The sequence below is a fragment of the Amblyomma americanum genome, chromosome 8 (assembly GCF_052857255.1).
Source record: "Amblyomma americanum isolate KBUSLIRL-KWMA chromosome 8, ASM5285725v1, whole genome shotgun sequence".
Lineage (NCBI taxonomy): Eukaryota > Metazoa > Arthropoda > Arachnida > Ixodida > Ixodidae > Amblyomma > Amblyomma americanum.
The window spans coordinates 58850315-58868978 of NC_135504.1; the positions used below are offsets into that span (position 1 = coordinate 58850315).

The window sequence follows — 18664 nt, forward strand, 5'->3', positions numbered from 1 at the left end:
ATGTAGTCCACAAAGAGACCAGCTCTTTCTGTCAGAACTGTGGACTCGAGCACAATTTTGGCCAACAGGTCACCTTTCACGTTCTCATTGCTCCCAAAAACACCAATAACTTGAGACCAGCTTCCAACAAGCGGCACGAACATTACAACGAGGCCATGATTACATGGTAATGTTTTTTCCTTTTCTGGAGTATATGGTCCCAAGTCAACAAAGCCTTCAATCTTTGCACCTGTTGTCACTGACAGATGTTCAGCCAGCTTCATCTCATCTATGATTATTCCACCGTGTCGGTGGAACACGTCCAGTTGAGCAACTTTCTTTTTCAAAACATCCAGCATCTTTTCATTAAACCCATAGCCGCTCCTGTACTGGGCAGTGTACTTGCGTAGGGTTGTTTCACTTGGCAAAGCCAAGATTTTCTGCCTCCGCATATACTGATAGAGCTTCGGGCTTCTCATTTTCAGAAGAATGCACTCCAGAATCCAGTCTTTCGCATATTTCATGCCCCGTGGACTGTTCCTTCTGGCTGCCTCAAAACACTGCCTGACAGCGAGCTGCTGCTTTGGAGACAAAGCGCTTATTTTTTCAGCGAGTACTTCCTCAGCTGTTCTAGCACACTCACTTTTCATTTTTTTGAGGTTCAGCGCGAGATTCTGTAGCTTTGATACAAGTCGCTGGTTTTTTTCGTACACTTGCTTGCAGCTTCCTCGTAACGCTGCCGCGGTTAGTGTTACTATTCTTCGTTCCCTCACGCCTTTTGAGACGTGACTGGCACGTAACTAAGGCTTTTCGCAAATATTTGCAAACGACGCAAGCCGTTCCCTCTTTCACTGCCTTTCCTTGGCAGTTAGTGCTATAGGCTGTTCCCGACTTGTGCGCAATTTGGCTTTTCAAGTGTACTGTAAGGCTGGTCAGCAGGCAGCTTTCATTCTGCAACGCTGCGCCTTTGCAGATATGCATTTCGTGTGCTTCCTGCAGGATGTTAACGGCATCTTGAATTGTTGCCACTGGCGCACCAGCCACCTGCTTACCCAGCACGAACGTCTTCGACTGCAAAGCGCCAGCGCTGTCGGCAGTCATGAACACGGCCTTTTCCACTGTCACCTCACCTGAAGTCGAGTCGAGGGTACATGAAGTGAAACATACTCCGTATGCGTCATAAAGTTCATGTAGCGTCCAACGCTTCCCAGGCACCTTCATATCCATCAGCGCGGCGACAGTCGCGGCCGCACCAACTTCGTTGCCAGCCGCAGGTTCGTCTACCTCGGTCTCCTCTGCAACCTGTCTTCGTGCTTTTTTCTGAGGCGCGACTTCGTCACTGCCCTTCCTTTTCCTTCCATTTCTCTGGGGAGTGGGCTTTTTGCTTAGGTAAGCTGGCAGGTTCGGCAGAATTGTGGGGACTGCGTCCGGTGCAAGTGTAGGCGTCCCTCGTGGAATGCGAACTTCTTCTCCATTTATGCGGTGCACATAGTCTCTGATAATCAGGTGTTGCTCAAAATGCAGTTCACATACCGCGCAATCTTCGGTTAGCGGCTTGTCGGCTCTGTGTAGATGTCTTTCCCACGTGGACCTCCGCTCAGGATCTGCAGGCACCTTGAACAGCGACAGCTTCTTCGCACTTTTTGTTCTGGCGTATCCTGTACTACACCCTGGGGCGTAGCAGTGGTTGAGGCGTTGCTTTTCACTCATCGATGCATTGAGTGGGCGCATTCACATGAGAAGAGTATGTAAAACACAACCGCACGGAACGAAAAGGCACCCGAAACACAGCACTGAAATGCACTGGCCGTGCACGCCGAGACCAGCCGCCTTCAAGAGTGGTCGACGAGAGCGCCACCGCTTCGGGCTACACTTCCGGTGACGCGGTAGCAAGGCGATCCTCCCTCCGTTCGTTCCACTGCCCTCTTCTAGTACACTGTACCGTGACGGTGAAGCAGGCACGCTACTCGCACGTGCGCGTTATTCCGCGATGGATGCCTCTCAGAAAAGTGAGTGACGCCTTTGTAGATTTGCACTACGACCTGCTGATTTACACGATGTCAACGGAAAGTCGTGCGCGAAAGTTTCACCGCACAAGGAAAAGACGGGTTGACGTTAGCTTGCAGCTCGCCGCGTGTGCCGAAGCTGGTGCTGATCCATTGTCAGAACAGTGCAACCAGCTTCAGCGTGATGTGTGTGTGACCGAACGTTTTGTGCCCGATACTGAGGATGTGCCGACCCCAGACCCCACAAGTCAAAATGTTGAAGCTGGGACCTCATCGGTTTTTGTAGATTTAAGCTCCGATCAGGACCTTTGTCCTCAGTTTGACAGCAGGTTTGATTACGAAGCCGATCATGAACGCGCTGACGAGGACGTAGCGACTTTCCGCCACCAGCTTCAAACATGGGCAGTGGAGTCTGGGTCGTCGCATGCTGCTGTCACGTCACTTTTGAAAGTGCTCCGCAGCCACAAGTGTTTTTCTTCTCTCCCATCATCGGCGAGAGCGCTGCTACAGACACCGAAAAAATCGAATGAACTTTCCGAAATTTCGGGAGGCCAGTACCGCCACTTCGGTGTAGAAGCAGGGATACAAGTAATCCTGGGACAGTGTCGAGACCTGCCACCGGAACTGAATTTGACTTTTCATATTGATGGCCTACCATTATCGAAAAGTTCTAGAGGCCAGTTTTGGACAATTATCGGCCGCATAAGCAACCTCAAGCATGCGGCACCATTTGTGACGAGTGTTTTCTTAGGTGACAGCAAGCCGAGAGATGCAAATGAGTTCCTATACAGATTTGTTGAAGAGCTAAATGTTCTTTTATCTACAGGAATTGCTGTTGAAGCTTTCACAATACCTGTAAAGCTAAAAGCCATTGTGTGTGATGCGCCTGCAAAGGCATTTGTTTTGTGTGTCAAAAACCACACGGGAGCTGCACGAAGTGCACTGTTAAGGGTGCGTACATTGAAGGAAGAGTCTGTTTTCCAAACATTAGCAGTGAGCTGAGAACTGACTGCAGTTTTAGGCAGAGGTCGCAGGAGCAGTATCATACTGGAAGCAGTATTGTAGAGCAGCTGCCAATAGACATTGTGAGGGATGTCCCGCTAGATTATATGCACCTCGTTTGCCTAGGCGTGGTGCACAAATTGCTTGTATTGTGGTTCCGTGGCCCGAAAGCCATAAGGCTTGGCAGCAAAGTCCGCATTGAACTGTCAGTGAGAAATGTCAAGGCCGCACAGTTTGTTCCTTGTGAATTTAACCGAAAGCCTCGTAGCCTCACAGATCTGGATCGCTGGAAGGCCACAGAGTTTCGTTTCTTTTTGCTGTATGGGGGACCCGTGCTCCTGTCAACGCTTCTTCCGTCACAGATGTATGAGAATTTTCTAGCTTTGCATGTTGCTATTACCATTCTTTCAATGCCTAATGGCACAAAAAGTGAAGTGCAGTATGCAGGGCAGCTTCTGAACCATTTTGTTAAAGGCTTTATGAAGATATATGGCAAGGAGCATGCTTCGCACAATGTGCATGGACTATGCCATCTGGCATTTGATGTTGAGCACCTGGGGCCATTGGATTCATGGAGTGCGTTCCCATTTGAGAACCATATGTCTGCTCTGAAAAGGCTGCTCCGAAAACCAGAGCGACCACTTGAGCAGCTCTCTAACAGACTATCAGAGCAAGGAGCTGTACTGAAGGAGGCTCAGCAGATGCCAAACTTCCCACTGCTCACTGGACAACATGAGTCTGGGCCCCTTATTGCTCCATGTCAAGGGCCTCAGTTCAAAAAAGTGAAGCTGCCATGCAGCGTGCTCCTTGCCCCTGGCAAGAAGGACAGCTGCTGCATTCTGCAAGATGGATCTATAATTGTCATCGAGAACTTTGCACATCTGCCAACTGGAGCACCTTGCGTTGTAGGAAGAAAGTTCATTCAGCTCGAGGACCTGTACTCCTCTCCATGCCCATCATCAATGCTTGGCATATATAGAGCGTCACAACTGTCTAGTCTGCGTGCCTGGCCACTAGAGAATGTTTCACGCAAAGCTTTGAAACTCTTTTTTAAACGCGATGCCATTATTTTTCCCCTCCTTCATTCAGAAATATCAGCATAACTGACTGTATAAACCATGAGTTTATGCCAGTGGCAGAAGCTGAAGGCTTTATCTATGGCTGGTGGCATGTTATTTTTTTCCAACTCCAAATGTATGCTTTCGAACAGTATCTCTCATCATTGCATTTCAACTTGGCCAGTACTGTTTATGTGTGCTACAGAATTATCGGCGGGATTTTATTAAATTTTACTGAGGGTTTTCTCGGTTTTCTGGTTCATGTCAGTGGTGCGTTTGTACACAAAAGACGAGAAATTCTCTATTTACTTTAGGAAATGTTGTGTGAAACAGAAATGTAATGCTTGCTGAGGGGCTAGTTGGTGAATATTTTCGTGAAAGGACCTAGTGCCGAAGCAGACAGCATGCAGTAAGAGAGAAGGAACAAGCGCTTGTCTTGTATTGTTTGCTGCCTGCTTTGGTGCTGAGTCCTTTTATGAAAACAAATGTAAAGAGGAAGGGAGTGAATAGCTTAACGAAATGATCGACTGAGCAGTTCAGTTATGGCTGTTTTTTTCCTTTCCTGCGCCTGCGCATTTGTCATTTTTTCCAAGTATTTATTTCGCTCTCGCACTAAATACACTCAGTTGTTAGTCAGCGCTCGAGTTTGTCTGTCTTTCTTGTCCTGTGTGTTTTCTTTTGCACTGTTTTCCCTCAGAATATCTCACCAGCTTGCCCAACAACACACCTTGATATGGCTGGATGTTTGTGTGTGCCTTTTCTTCCCAAATATACTGTGACATTCCGTGTGCGCTACGAGGATCCACGTTCGACGGCGCGGCGTAGACGGAGACCCGTGACAGCGGCATCATCAATTACCCAGCCATGCTCTTTGAGTGACGACCAGAAAAACCGGTCCCGCCGCCGCCCCGGGGAAACAGGCTTTATCCTCCCCAATTTCCGGTTACATTCCAGGACAAGGGAGCTGTCAGCGGGCCAGAGCGCGCCGTACCACAGCCGACGCTATGCGAAACCGCGAAGACGACATTCTTTCCCTCCCCCCCCCCTTTGTCGTGGGCTATCGCCGGGAAGGCACCCACAGCTTCCCAGAAGGGCCGCGACGGACACCTGTCATGGCGGACAGGCAGTACTCGCCAAGAATGTGGAAAGACAGGCGCTAGTGAATTAGCTCCGAAGAGAGAGCCTGTGTATACTCTCACTTGAGAGAGAGTGGTGGCGTTTTTGTTGTTTATTTAGTTTGTATTGTTAACAGACTCTGGGTTCGAGGCTAAGCCCAACCCAAAGGGGTGGTCCCCATCTCGCATGTTATTTTGGATTGGAGAATTGATGCTTTGGGCGGGCCACTGGAAATGACCGCCCTTAGTCCTTTGTTAATCAAGTGCTTAAAAGCACATGTAAACGGATGCAGTCCAGTCTGAGCTGGGGCTCCATGCTTAGCATGTAATGTGATGCTACTTAGGCACTAACCTGCCCGGTCGATGAGTAAAGAAGTGCAAAGTTTGTTCTGTTGTAAAATTATGCTCTGCTGTCATCATCTACAAGCTCGCCTCCTGTTCATCTTCCAAGCCGAACGACACTAGAGGAAGGGTTTGTGAACCATCCTCGAAGAAACGGACGACTATTGAAATTCTACTGCATAGACGCTCAGGACGACATCGTTCGCCAAGAGGGCCTTCAGCGCCGAAGCCCGATGGCGTGCAGCTTCTGCCAGCAACCGCTCGAGCCCAACTCCGGAGCCACTCCATCGCCCCCATAAAGTCGTCGGCACGTAAGCTCGGACGCCCCAGCCTCTGATGTATAACCTTAATCATGTGTAATTATTGAATATACCTGTTTGTTTAAACTGAGCCATACGGTGTCTCTTTGCCTCTCCGTCCCGTGTGGACCTACGCATTATGGGGGTCATCACACTGGTGTCAGAAGTGGGGTCTCAAAAGCAAATGTCCTCTGAATGCTGTGACATTCATGACTTCAAAATTGTAATCAAAAGGGAATCACGGGACTGATTGTGGGACTTTTACCCCCATTTGAGAGGCTTGAGGCACTGGAGGGCTTGAAAAAAAAAATGACTGTATCTGAGGGAGCTCCCACTCCACAGCCGTCGCTCGGAGAAAGCATGCTGGCATTAGGAAGCGTCATTCCGACGTTTACGGGAGATAAGACAGGGGTTCCAATCTGCGATTTCTTTTCCATGCTAGAAGAGATTGGGAAAATGGGGGGATGGTCCGATGCTCAAATGCTGGGAATGGCGAGGTGTAAGATGGCAGGAGCTGCTCATGATTTTGCATGGCGAGACGAAAAAGTAAAATCCACAAAATCATTTGCGGAATTTAAGAAGCTCGCGTTTGAGCATTTTGACACTGAACCACGTCACGTGCGAGTACAAAGGTTCCGTGACGCCGGACAGATGGTAGGGGAGGACGTGCGAACGTTTGCGTCGCGGCTTCAGCGCTTAGCGCGCGATACGTTAAGCAGGGAGGAGGAAGGAGACCAGCTTAAGAAGAAATACGCGGAGGATATACTTAAAGAGGAAATGACCGCTTTGTTCGTGGCTGGTCTGCAAGACCCCGTGCGCCGGTTCGTGCTCTCGCGCAAGCCGAGCAATTTCGACCAAGCCGTGGAGGCCGCATTGGATGAGGAACAAAATGAGGCGTTAACGACAGCCGCAGCGAGAGTACGCGTCATAGAGAGAGCGGTGCTCAACCCTGAGGTTGCTCTCTTGACAGAGCGGTTAGATCGCTTAGAACAGCTGCTATCTCAGCAGGTAGAATGCCAGGTTGAAGCGCGCGCTCAACAGCGCCCATTCGCTGGAAACCGGAGACCGCCACAAAGCTACAGGCGCGGTATGCGAGATTTTGAAGAAATCGTATGCTTCGCTTGCCAGGGTCGCGGACACATCGCCAGGTTCTGCCAAAACGTGCGCCGTGGGGAGCCACAAAGAGAAGCAGGCGAGACACGCCCTAAGCAAGCCTATAGCGGGGCTCCAGATACCGAGTCAAAAAACTAGTTAGTCCTCCCCAGCCTGAGGAGCGTGGGGAGGGAGCAGTAGATGATGAGGTGGTGGTAGTTTGTGTGGCCGACGAGGCATGCCCTGTTGTGCGTTGCAAGTTAAATGGTTGTTGTATGGAATTGTTGATAGATACGGGGTCAAAGGTGACATTGCTTAAGGAGAGCAGTTTTAACACGCTTCGAAGGAAGGGGGACCGCGAGGTGTTGGAAGCGTCTGGTGGTATGGCAACCAAATTTGTAGGCATAACGGGGGATCCTCTTGGCATAAGTGGACTCTACCGGTTACACTTCTCTCTCGGCGGAATTGCATTGGAGCACCCCTGCTACGTATGCCCGGACACGGTGTCTCTGCCAAACGGAGTGTCAGGTATATTAGGGCAGGATTTTTTGAGAAAAGGGAAGGTAGTAGTCTCATTCTCTGAGGAAGAGGTTAATTCGGGCGGCTCAAAAGTTCCGTTTTTGAACAGGAGAGGGGCTGAGATTCGCATTACCGATATTGACACCCGTCAAACAGTGGGATCATTGGAGAAGGTATATTCGCGGGTTGCCGTCCGGCTGGTCGAGGAGGCGGTCGTCCTTCCTTGGTCGGAGCACATTTTGTACGCGTTTGTGCCTTCAGATGTAGAGAGCGGCGCCGTGGGAGTGCTTGAGCCGGTCGACTCTCTCAGCAATGGCCTGAAGGCAGCCGCGTGCCTCGTGACAGTTAATGACGCCCACAGAGTGCCCCTACGGGTGGTTAACTGTAGCCAGCAGCCACTGAGCCTTCCCAAGAACAAAACATTGGCTTTCTTCACCTCTGCGATAGAGCAACGTCAGCCCACCGATACGGTACTCGCAACTGTAGAGCATGCTAGTCCTTCGGCTGCTCCAAAGGTGTCGTTCGATCTTTCTCACGTAAAATCCAGGGAGAGGGAGGCTCTGGCTGGTTTGCTGAACGACTACTCGGAGGTATTCGCCGCGTCCAACATGGATTTGGGCTGCTGTGGCGTTATAAAGCACAGGATAGAAACCGGCACTTCATCGCCCGTTTACCACCGTGCGTACAGGATTCCTTACTCCCAACGTGAGGAGATGGAGCGGCAGGTGCAGGACCTGATTGATCGCGGCATTGTCGAACACTCAAAGTCACCCTGGGGAGCACCAGCACTATTGGTGGAAAAGCCAGATGGCTCGTATCGATTGGTAGTGGACTACCGCAAACTAAATGCCGTAACTCGCATCGATCCATACCCCATCCCCAATATACAGGAGACGCTTTCTCAGCTGGGCTCTGCCAGGTACTTCACGGTAGTGGACATGGCGGCGGGATTCTGGCAGATAGCAATGGATCCGGCAGATGCCGAGAAAACGGCATTCAACACGCCCTCAGAGCACTATGAATGGAAAAGAATGCCGATGGGTCTGGCCAACAGCCCTGCTGTCTGGCAGAGAACCGCTGATGTTATCCTGGCAGGTCTTCTGGGGAGGCTGTGCTTCGTGTATATGGATGACATTATCATATACAGTGACAGTTTTGAGAACCATTTGCGCGATATTGAGCAGGTTTTGGTGCGACTAAGAGCAGCGGGTCTCAAGCGGAAGCCCTCTAAGTGCCAATTCCTCAAAAACGAGGTGAAATACCTCGGGCACGTTGTTTCAGCTGACGGCGTGCGACCGGACCCTGAGAAACTAAGGTGTGTCTCGGATTTTCCATCCCCGACTAGCGTCCGCCAGGTCCGGCAGTTTCTCGGCCTGATCGGTTACTACCGAAGGCACATAGAGGAGTTCGCCAAGCTCGCTAAGCCGCTCACCGCCTTAACAGCCAAAAATGTCGCCTTTCGCTGGGACGAAAACGCGGAGAATGCTTTTGGGGCCCTGAAAAGGAAGCTAATGAGTGCACCGCTGTTGCGCCACCCGGATTTTAGTTTGCCCTTCGTTATGGCCACAGATGCGTCAAAGTTCGCAGTTGGTGCCGTGCTATCTCAGGTTATCGAGGGCAAAGAACATCCCGTTGCTTTCGCTAGCCGACAGCTGAGCCCCACAGAGCAAAAGTACGGAGCTACGGAAAGGGAGTGCCTCGCCGTTGTCTGGGCAGTAAAGCACTTCAGATGCTACCTTTACGGCCGCAAATTCAAGCTAGTCACAGACTGCCATCCTCTGAAATGGGTGATGAGTGTCAGGGACCCTAGCTCGCGACTCGCTAGATGGAATCTACACCTGCAGGAATACTGCTTTGAAGTTGAGCACAAGTCAGGAAAGACACATCTGAATGCTGATGCACTCAGCCGCACAGCTGCCGTGGCAGCTATAGATGAGTTTGTCCCAGTAGTCGACCCCGCCGAATTACGCACAGAGCAGTGCAAAGATCCTGACCTGAAGCGAATAATCGAAAGCTTAGAGGGGGCACCGTCTCACCCCGAACAGCTAGGTTATTTCATTGACAAAGACGGCACCCTGTGTCGGCGCACGAGGCCAACCAGGAAAGGGAGATTAGAGAAAACCGCTTGGGAGAGAGTCGTCATACCTCGGTCGTGGACAGAAAGGGTTCTTCGCGCGTTTCACGATGCGCCATGCGCCGGTCATTTTGGCGTAGCGAAGACACGCAGGCGTGTGGAGCGTTTGTACTTTTGGAGTGGCATGCGACTGGATGTTAGAGACTACTGTGCGAAGTGTCATTCCTGTCTCGAAAGAAAAACACCCAAGGGACGAAGACCAGCTCCAATTCAGCCGTTCCCTGAGGTTTCGGCTCCCTTCGAGCGGACAGGTATGGACATAATGGGCCCATTGCCCACGACCACTTCCGGAAACAAGTACATTTTAGTATTTGTCGATCACCTTTCAAAATACGCGGAAGCGGTAGCACTCCCAGATCAGAAGGCAGACACGGTTGCAAGAGCATTTGTCGAACAGATCGTGCTCCGACATGGACCCCCGAGGCAACTCTTGACAGATCGGGGAACGAACTTCGTGTCGCAGCTAATGAGGAGAGTTTGCGAGCTGCTTAAGATCGCTAAGAAGCAGACAACACCGTACCATCCGGCTTGCAACGGCGCGGTGGAGCGACTGAACCAAACCGTGGCCGGGTTCCTGTCGCATTTTGTTTCGCGCGACCAGCGGGACTGGGACTTGTGGCTCCCGTATGCAATGTTTGCCTACAATTCCGCAGCACACGAGAGCACGGGCGAATCGCCATTCTTTCTTTTCTACGGCCGAGACCCGGACCAGCCTAGTGAAGTGCCAGAGGGCCCCCGTCGTGTCCCATACGCTTCACTGGACGACTATAAGGTGGAGCTAGAATCGCGCTTGCAAGTGGCGAGGGACATCGCAAAGGAGGCCTTAAAGAAAGCGGCGAAGCGCAGGAAGGAGGTGCACGATCGCAGTGCTAGAGACGCGCCGTTTAATGTGGGGGACAGCGTGTACATTGAAAACTGCCAAAGGCAGATTGGGCTAGCTCGTAAGTTCCAGACGAAGTGGAGAGGACCGTGCGAGGTTGTCGAGAAGCTTTCTCCGGTAAACTTCAGAGTCCGAGACGTGAACCGGCGCTTGATAAGGATACACGCAAATCGCCTCAAGTCGGCACCGGTTCAGTATTCACGAAATGAGGAAAGGGAAAGCGCGGATTTTGATGGGGACAGAAGTGAAGCGGAGCGCGCAGATAGTTCGCAAGAAACGCCCTCTCCTGCATCTGTTCGGCAGGCGCCAGAGGTGACGGCCAGAATGCCACCGGATTTACTTCATGCATTGCTAGAAGAAGAAGCGCGCGAGGTTGCCGCGCAGATAACGCCAGGAGAGGCTCCTGCCACGAGCCCTCGCGAGTCCCAAAGCAGAAAAAGGGGCACAGACTTACTTAGTATGACTTATGAAGGCCGATATCCGCTGCGAAATCGGAAAGCTAAGTCGGACTAATGGCGTAAACAGAGCGGAGTTTTGAACTGGTTAGAATTGTGTAATGCCACAGCTCATAACATTGCTATGTGCTTATGTGTTAAGTTATCGGAGTTGGTAGTTAAACCTTTCTGTCATTAAGTAACACCTTCACAGGAGAGCATGCAGAGCGCATGCAGAACCTGCCCTACTTCCTTTCGTTATCTATATTTTTGTCTGTGCCGTGATCGTGCTAGAAGTGGGAGCTCCTTTGTAACTGTGGTAAATTTATTTCGTCCAGTTTGGACTAGAAAGGAGAGGCTTGGGTGCTGAGTTTCATGTTTATCGGTAAAAGAAGATCAGTGCTGCCCCTGGAGACGCCAGTATTGACAGCGGAGGCATATGGTGTTGTGCAGTGGTGTTGAGTGCAGCGAAAAGTGTTTTGTCGGACGCACTGTGCGAGGCGATTCAGAAAGACAAGGGGAGCTGCGTGGACTCAAATGTTCGGAGAACATTCTTCTGGAGGGTGAGCGAGTGTGACATTCCGTGTGTGCTACGAGGATCCACGTTCGACGGCGCGGCGTAGACGGAGACCCGTGACAGCGGCATCATCAATTACCCAGCCATGCTCTTTGAGTGACGACCAGAAAAACCGGTCCCGCCGCCGCCCCGGGGAAACAGGCTTTATCCTCCCCAATTTCCGGTTACATTCCAGGACAAGGGAGCTGTCAGCGGGCCAGAGCGCGCCGTACCACAGCCGACGCTATGCGAAACCGCGAAGACGACATTCTTTCCCTCCCCCCCCTTTGTCGTGGGCTATCGCCGGGAAGGCACCCACAGCTTCCCAGAAGGGCCGCGACGGACACCTGTCATGGCGGACAGGCAGTACTCGCCAAGAATGTGGAAAGACAGGCGCTAGTGAATTAGCTCCGAAGAGAGAGCCTGTGTATACTCTCACTTGAGAGAGAGTGATGGCGTTTTTGTTGTTTATTTAGTTTGTATTGTTAACAGACTCTGGGTTCGAGGCTAAGCCCAACCCAAAGGGGTGGTCCCCATCTCGCATGTTATTTTGGATTGGAGAATTGATGCTTTGGGCGGGCCACTGGAAATGACCGCCCTTAGTCCTTTGTTAATCAAGTGCTTAAAAGCACATGTAAACGGATGCAGTCCAGTCTGAGCTGGGGCTCCATGCTTAGCATGTAATGTGATGCTACTTAGGCACTAACCTGCCCGGTCGATGAGTAAAGAAGTGCAAAGTTTGTTCTGTTGTAAAATTATGCTCTGCTGTCATCATCTACAAGCTCGCCTCCTGTTCATCTTCCAAGCCGAACGACACTAGAGGAAGGGTTTGTGAACCATCCTCGAAGAAACGGACGACTATTGAAATTCTACTGCATAGACGCTCAGGACGACATCGTTCGCCAAGAGGGCCTTCAGCGCCGAAGCCCGATGGCGTGCAGCTTCTGCCAGCAACCGCTCGAGCCCAACTCCGGAGCCACTCCATCGCCCCCATAAAGTCGTCGGCACGTAAGCTCGGACGCCCCAGCCTCTGATGTATAACCTTAATCATGTGTAATTATTGAATATACCTGTTTGTTTAAACTGAGCCATACGGTGTCTCTTTGCCTCTCCGTCCCGTGTGGACCTACGCATTATGGGGGTCATCACAATACACTACTTATAGGCAAGTATTTAATAATTGCATGAATTATTTCTTTTTTGGATGCACAACATGCTAAATAATAACATGATTTGCCTGTGCTCCGGTGTACTACTATGTTTGTTTTGGTTTTGTAAATGTGTGTCCTCATAAATGCATGTTTCCTCTCTTTTAAGGTGGTGTCTATGTTGTTGTTAAATTTCCCCAAGAAGATAATGATGTGGCAGTTGTTCATAAGAACTGGTTGTCTGGAGACAGCTGCATGTGGCCACCAAAAAGGAAAGAGATCCGAAGTCTTATTAAAGGGGCAGCAACACCTGCACTCGACTGGAAAAAAGTGCCTTGCATCGTAGTGCAGGCATTTGGTAATAGGAACAATGTTTCTCTATTACTTATTGCTCTTGCATATTAATCTCTAGTGGTCCACTGTGGCCATGTAAAGTCTAAAAGGCTGTAGTATTATTCGAGAGAACAGCTCCACATTTGGGAGGGATTGTTTATGGCAGTGGCTGTTAGAAACAAACTGAAGTGAAGAGCACAACAAGAAAAATAGTACTTAACTTTGTCTAAGAATAAATATTTAGGAATAATTCAATGACATGCATTAAATGAGAATGAAGGTAGATGACTTAAAAGCAGTAACAGTAAAAATTAAACCTGCCGCAGTGGTTGGATGGAGGCGAAATGCAAAAGGCACCCCTGTGCTGTGTGATGTCAGTGCAAGTTAAAGATATCTAGGTGGTCAAAATTATTCTGGAGCCCTCCACTATGGAGACTCTTCCTTCTCTCACTCCCTCCTTTATCCTTTCCCTTACAGCTCAGTTCAGGTGTTCACAGAGATGTGAGACAGATACTGCGCCACTTCCTTCTCTCAAAAATCAATTTTCTATCTCAAAATAAGAAACAGCCATATTTATTAGTTTGTGGTCATTCATGAGCAGTCGGAGGACTGCTCTTGCTAGGTCTTTTTATAACTACAGCTACCTGAGAGAAGAAAATGTTGGATAGTGTCATGAGCAGTCTTCACCTAGCCTGAGTCTGATAATCTTTCAGTTACTTCATTGGTTCAATTGTTGTACATGCCACTCAATGCCTTGGAGCTTAAAGCAGCATTTAAGTTTATTTATTGCACTCTCACATCTCTTGTGTTTAGCAGAATATATAAATAAATGACATTGCATGTTTGTTTGTTTCTTGCAAACTGAACTAAGATTTCATTTCTTAAAATGAGTTACCATCCCAAAAGTTTTCGTACGTATATGGACAAGTACGGAGAGTCAAGGCCCATTTTCTAACTTTCTTTGATGGACCTTATGGCATTACTGTTTTCAGATACATATGGAGAAGCACAGAAAGGACTACGGAAGGCAGAGGACACATCAGATCTTCTGTCTGACTATGATTTAGAAAGGGGAAAAAGAAAAAGACTAATCAGGCAACTGAGTAGCTCTGAAGATGAAAATGTGTCCCCCCCACCACCACAGCCGCCACAGTCAATGCTTCAAAGTAATGTACATCTTAGCTTCTTTATAGGTGTTACTCTCAAATGTAAAGAGCCATTTTATACAAACTGCTTTGAAATAATTGATTGCAAATTTAAATGACCTTTGGTACTCTAGTGTTGATCAGTTGCACTGTGTTCGATACAAGCTGCACTGTGTGAGTCGTAGGAAAGTTGCATTCACTGTTATTGTGAGGGACAGGATCCAGATTTTGGTGTTGTTTCACCTGCCCAACAATTTAGCAGCTAGTGCTCAATGTTGGTAGCATTGGGCCAAATCCAGCCTACCACTGATGACAAGGAACTCCCCTTTTCAGTTCTAAGTCGCATCTTGCAGATTGTTTATATTTGGCATTGTCACACTGCAACTAAGTTAATGTTTTTTTTATTTCTGTTAGAAGCGATACAACGCAAGGAATCAAGCAGCAGGAAGTCAAAAGAAGCGACCGTTTTGTCCTATCCTTCAGGCTTTGCTGCCCATGACGGTATAATTTTCAAGTAACCTAATTGCCCAAAGTATGCTGTGGTATTAAATGTTCTGCTTCAAAAGCTGCAATGCCTTAAAATAGAGGTCAAATGTTTTGGTTTCCAAAAGGGATGCTAGAACTTGCTGCATGCTCATCATATAAGATCACTGCAAACAAAGACTTTATGTGCCATATTAAGCTATAAAACATGGGCTATCAAGTATGCATATTACTTAGTTTTTGTGAACGGTGCACATTATTTGTTACTACCATATGAAGGACTTACGTTGTTATCAATTGTAACGTTGTTTAGTCTTAAAAAAAGCAAATGAAAAACAAATAGTTCTTTAAGGCACCAAGCCTCTGGTGTGGTGTTTCTTTGTGCTCATTCTTGTGTCAGTTTCCTTAACTTGGGGGCTTGTAGTGATGTTGATTCTGTTTCATTACAAGTGGTTTCTATTAATGAATGAGCGCTTTGGCCTAGATTCCACATGAAAACCCTTGGCATGTTCTCTTGCAGCAGGCAGGAATGAAATGCCAGGTGCCTGGAATCAGCCTTCAGGGAGGAGGGTACTTCATTCTCAGAATTTAGGTTAGTGAAGGAAGTGAAATTTAAATAGACTTTTTTGTTATATCAGGAGTGCAGTAAATGCATTTTTTATTTGCATGTGACAGTGATGACTTTTTCAGTAATGAGCCTCCACCTGAAAGTGCTGGGGGAGATATGCTTAACTGTCGTAAGTGACTTCTGCACAGGAAAGTACCTCATACACAGAGCAGGAAAGTGATATTTTGTGTCTTTGACAGGGTATACTCGGAGCACTCAGTCGTACGGACAGTTTACACCTAATGGGGGAGAGCAATGTAAGTCTGGTGCCACAGGTACATTCTGAAACTTATGGGGGTGCACTGTTTGGCTGTCTTTAAACAGGGCAAAGATCCCAGAACCTTCAGCCTGAAAATGCCTGGCCTGCACGCATGGCTCACTCACAGCCAGAAACTCTCCGCCCCTGGCCAGGTAAGGAATCGAGAGCTATTATCCTAGTTTTCTTCCTCATATATTTTTGTTCTGCAGCACACAGGCAGAGGAATGATAGCCAATTTCCAACTTTTGGCAGTGAGTCGCCACCCTTAACTCATGGAAGGACTGAAGGTGTGCATTCCTTGCCAAGTGAGGATTGGGAACCGTTATTCTGGTTTTATTACTCGTTTCGTTCTCACTTTCAGCACATACTTCTTGGTCTGACGGGGGATCAACACCTCGAAGCACAGCATCCGCAGCTGTGAGGGCTCTCAAACCTGCCGGTAAGCAGTTATTAAAGGTGATCCCATTGAGTACTTGAATCATTATGTGTTCATTTTTAGTTTCTATAATTGGTTACAATACCTTATTTCGACTGCCAGATTTAATATTACCTAAAGGAATAGCCTTTGTGCAGTGCGGTACTTATAAATATCTTTTTCTTTTTATAGAGTTTGAACAAATCATGAAGCTACTGCACACAATAGACATGAGGGTGGAGCAGCAAGGAAGACAGCTGGACGTAATATCGCGACGTCTGAGCAGCGGCTTTACATATGCTGTGAGGTCAGAGATTGTCACACGGCCATTTAATGAAGTCAGTGCCTTTGAAGAATTCGATTCCCAGTTAGGGATGAATGAAGGCTTGAAGACACGACTTGTAAGGCACTGTTTTCATATTTGTTGATGTTTAAACTTGTATGCAGCTTAAAAGAATGTACTTTTTCTAGTTGCAGCAACTGTGTGGCCTTGGAGGAGTGGCTGCACCATCGGCCACCAGAAATGTGCTGGAGGCCCTCATGACGCCAAAAGTCGCTGTAAACTATAGCTGGCTGGGCCAAAAAGGCAAAAAAAGTTTTGCAGCCTTAATGTTGCAGACGTGATCCTGAGTAAGCTACTGTTATTGGTTCAGTTGTTCTGTGTACTGCACCCTTTTTACATGGGCATTTTCAGTGGTAGTTAGCTAACCATAGGTTGAACTTGATGGCAGTGGCTGTTACAATGCTGCTTTTGGGTTTAGTAGGTAAATCACACATTAAGTACATTCATATCGCCCTCATGTTTGATAGGTGGTTCCTACGCTCATGGATGCTTATGGCACAGATATGCAAGGTATTTCAGGGAATTTTTAAAAATGGGGTTTTAGACAGAAAAAGAAGCTTTTTGGTGCATAGTAATGTCATTGTTGACTCCCATCTTTTATTGAACTTGCCGCTTAAGGTAGGAGGAGTCAACAAACGCGTGTAGTGCATTTCAGGCAGTCGTGTGGTGGCTTTGTTTCTGCTTTTATTTTGTTTTTAGGTTTCCATGAATAAATAGGTCTACTCAGAGGCTGCGTAGCTGCAAATTAGGCCCACAGAAATAAAAATACAAACTCTGCTTTCACCGATCACTATGTATCACATCCCTGATCGTAGAGCGACAAGTCGCCACGGGACTGGCTGAAAGGTTGGGTGACTCCTGCCGTCAGCAGTGAGTTTAAAAAAAGGCGGGAGCGGGGACATTTAATCCGATTTAAATTAGGGAAATCGGCTGCACAGGACAATACTTTGAATTTTCTAAGAATGCTCGGAACGACGTCTGCCAACACTGGTAATAATATGCCGTAAAAAGCTTCTCTTTACCTCAAAAATCCTATTTTTAAACATTACTACCTGGCTGCTTTGAAACACCTAATATATATGGTGCACATGTTATTTGACTGTTGTGTGGATTTGCAATTGCATATAACTAATATGTTGTTTTTTTTTCAGGGGCTGTGAAACAGAATTTTTCTGAGTCCACACAATGTGACGTCATTAATGTTGTAAAGGTGTGGCTTCGCCACTCAGCAGAAAAGCTGAAGAAAGAAGAGGCAAAAGCTGCAAAAGTCCTGCACATAGGTAGGTGACTTTCTCAGCACAACTGACATAAGCTTTGAATGGGGGTTATTCTTTTCTTAATGTCCAACAATGTCAGTGCACGTTAAAGAACCCCAGGCGGTCGAAATTTCTGGAGCTCTTCACTACGGCATCTCTCATAGCCTAGGCTGATTCGCTTTGGGACGCTAAACCCCATAAAAAAAAAGTTCTCGCATTGTAGGGTCATGCAGCAGAACTATTTTGCTATGGATGAACTTTGCTTCAGTGCATGAGGTCATTTTATTCTCATATGAGCCCATGAATATCTGTTGCAGTGATTAACTTTTATGGCAGTTGCTCATGCAGAAGAGTGTGTTGCACTGCAAGTTGTAAGTTCCGATACTGAAAGTCATATTTGCATCTCGTTGTTGCACTAGGAGTATAAAGAACTGTGTGCTTGAACTGAATTGCATATATTCAACTGCTGATTTTCCATCTCTATTTCTGTAGGCACCACAGAAGACAGCCACAGCTCAGAAGAGCAGTAAAGGAGCCCGTGCAGCGCACCGGGATAACCGGGATAGCAGCAAGCAGCTGAGGAATTTAATGAATAAATTATTTGCACAAATTTTTCGCGTTTTTTTATGCAGCTTGACCGGTTATAACCTCCTCAGAATGTACTCAAAACATCAGAAATTCTCCTTTTGAGGCTATTCTGAGGATGTCCTGAGGCCGGACATGAGGACCTTTTAAGTACATTTTGAGGACCATTTGAGGATGTCCTGAGGATAAAGAATGTCCTCAAAAAAACATCCTCAGTATGTCCTCAGGATATTTCAGTGTTGTCTGTTTTTGCTTCTACTATGATGTCGCTGTTTCTTATCGCTTGGCTTAACTTGTTGCATCCGAGAAGGTCAACATTCGGGGGTGGGCCTAATTTTTGGAGTGGCTCGGGTCAAATTTGGAGGAAACCATCGTATTAGGCATAATAGTTAGCCTGGATATCTTTTTAGGTCCAAATCCTAGAGTCAAATTTCTGGTGTAAGGGTGGGCCAAATTTGGAAATCGCCAAGGCGAAATTCAGAGGTCATCATCGTATTGTGCTTATTCGAGTTAGGTTGGCTCTCAGTTTTGGTCCAAATCCGAGGTCAGATATAAGGGTAGGGGTGGGCCAATGTCGGTAATTATCAGGACCAAACTCGAGGACACCATCACATTGGCCATAGTCAAACTATGCTTCATCTGACTTAAGGCCGTTGCTATGAAATCGCCAAATC

The 18664-nt window shown here is 47.9% G+C and overlaps 2 protein-coding genes and 1 pseudogene across 5 annotated transcripts in view; 2 read left to right on the forward strand and 1 right to left on the reverse strand.

Moving 5' to 3' along the window:
• LOC144102414 (uncharacterized) overlaps window positions 1-18664 on the reverse strand; it is a 64439-nt gene that overhangs the window by 15898 nt on the left and 29877 nt on the right. The gene's annotated exons all lie outside the window — the stretch shown is intronic.
• LOC144101755 (uncharacterized) lies at window positions 1937-18018 on the forward strand. Of its 4 annotated transcripts, none has more exons than XM_077634890.1 (13): window positions 1937-1988; window positions 12734-12922; window positions 13890-14063; window positions 14457-14543; window positions 15046-15262; window positions 15333-15389; window positions 15457-15543; window positions 15601-15678; window positions 15753-15830; window positions 15999-16207; window positions 16278-16436; window positions 17301-17429; window positions 17898-18018. In XM_077634890.1, exons 5-11 carry the CDS (start codon window positions 15175-15177, stop codon window positions 16428-16430), a joined length of 750 nt encoding a protein of 249 aa, XP_077491016.1. In that variant the 5' UTR covers window positions 1937-1988; window positions 12734-12922; window positions 13890-14063; window positions 14457-14543; window positions 15046-15174; the 3' UTR covers window positions 16431-16436; window positions 17301-17429; window positions 17898-18018. The 4 variants fall into 4 exon arrangements, with proteins under 4 accessions (XP_077491016.1, XP_077491017.1, XP_077491018.1 ...); XM_077634891.1 differs by having other exon boundaries at window positions 15049-15262; XM_077634892.1 differs by lacking the exon at window positions 14457-14543.
• Window positions 2003-4813, forward strand: LOC144101754 (uncharacterized; annotated as a pseudogene).

What these genes read in the sequence shown, in the direction of transcription:
- LOC144101755 (XM_077634890.1), top strand. Translation starts at nt 15,175, where the DNA reads ATGCATTTTTTATTTGCATGTGACAGTGATGACTTTTTCAGTAATGAG. An exon ending in GGGAGATATGCTTAACTGTC is followed by an intron (nt 15,263 to 15,332) that starts GTAAGTGACTTC and finishes TGTCTTTGACAG; the next exon opens with GGTATACTCGGAGCACTCAG. An exon ending in AACTCTCCGCCCCTGGCCAG is followed by an intron (nt 15,544 to 15,600) that starts GTAAGGAATCGA and finishes TTTGTTCTGCAG; the next exon opens with CACACAGGCAGAGGAATGAT.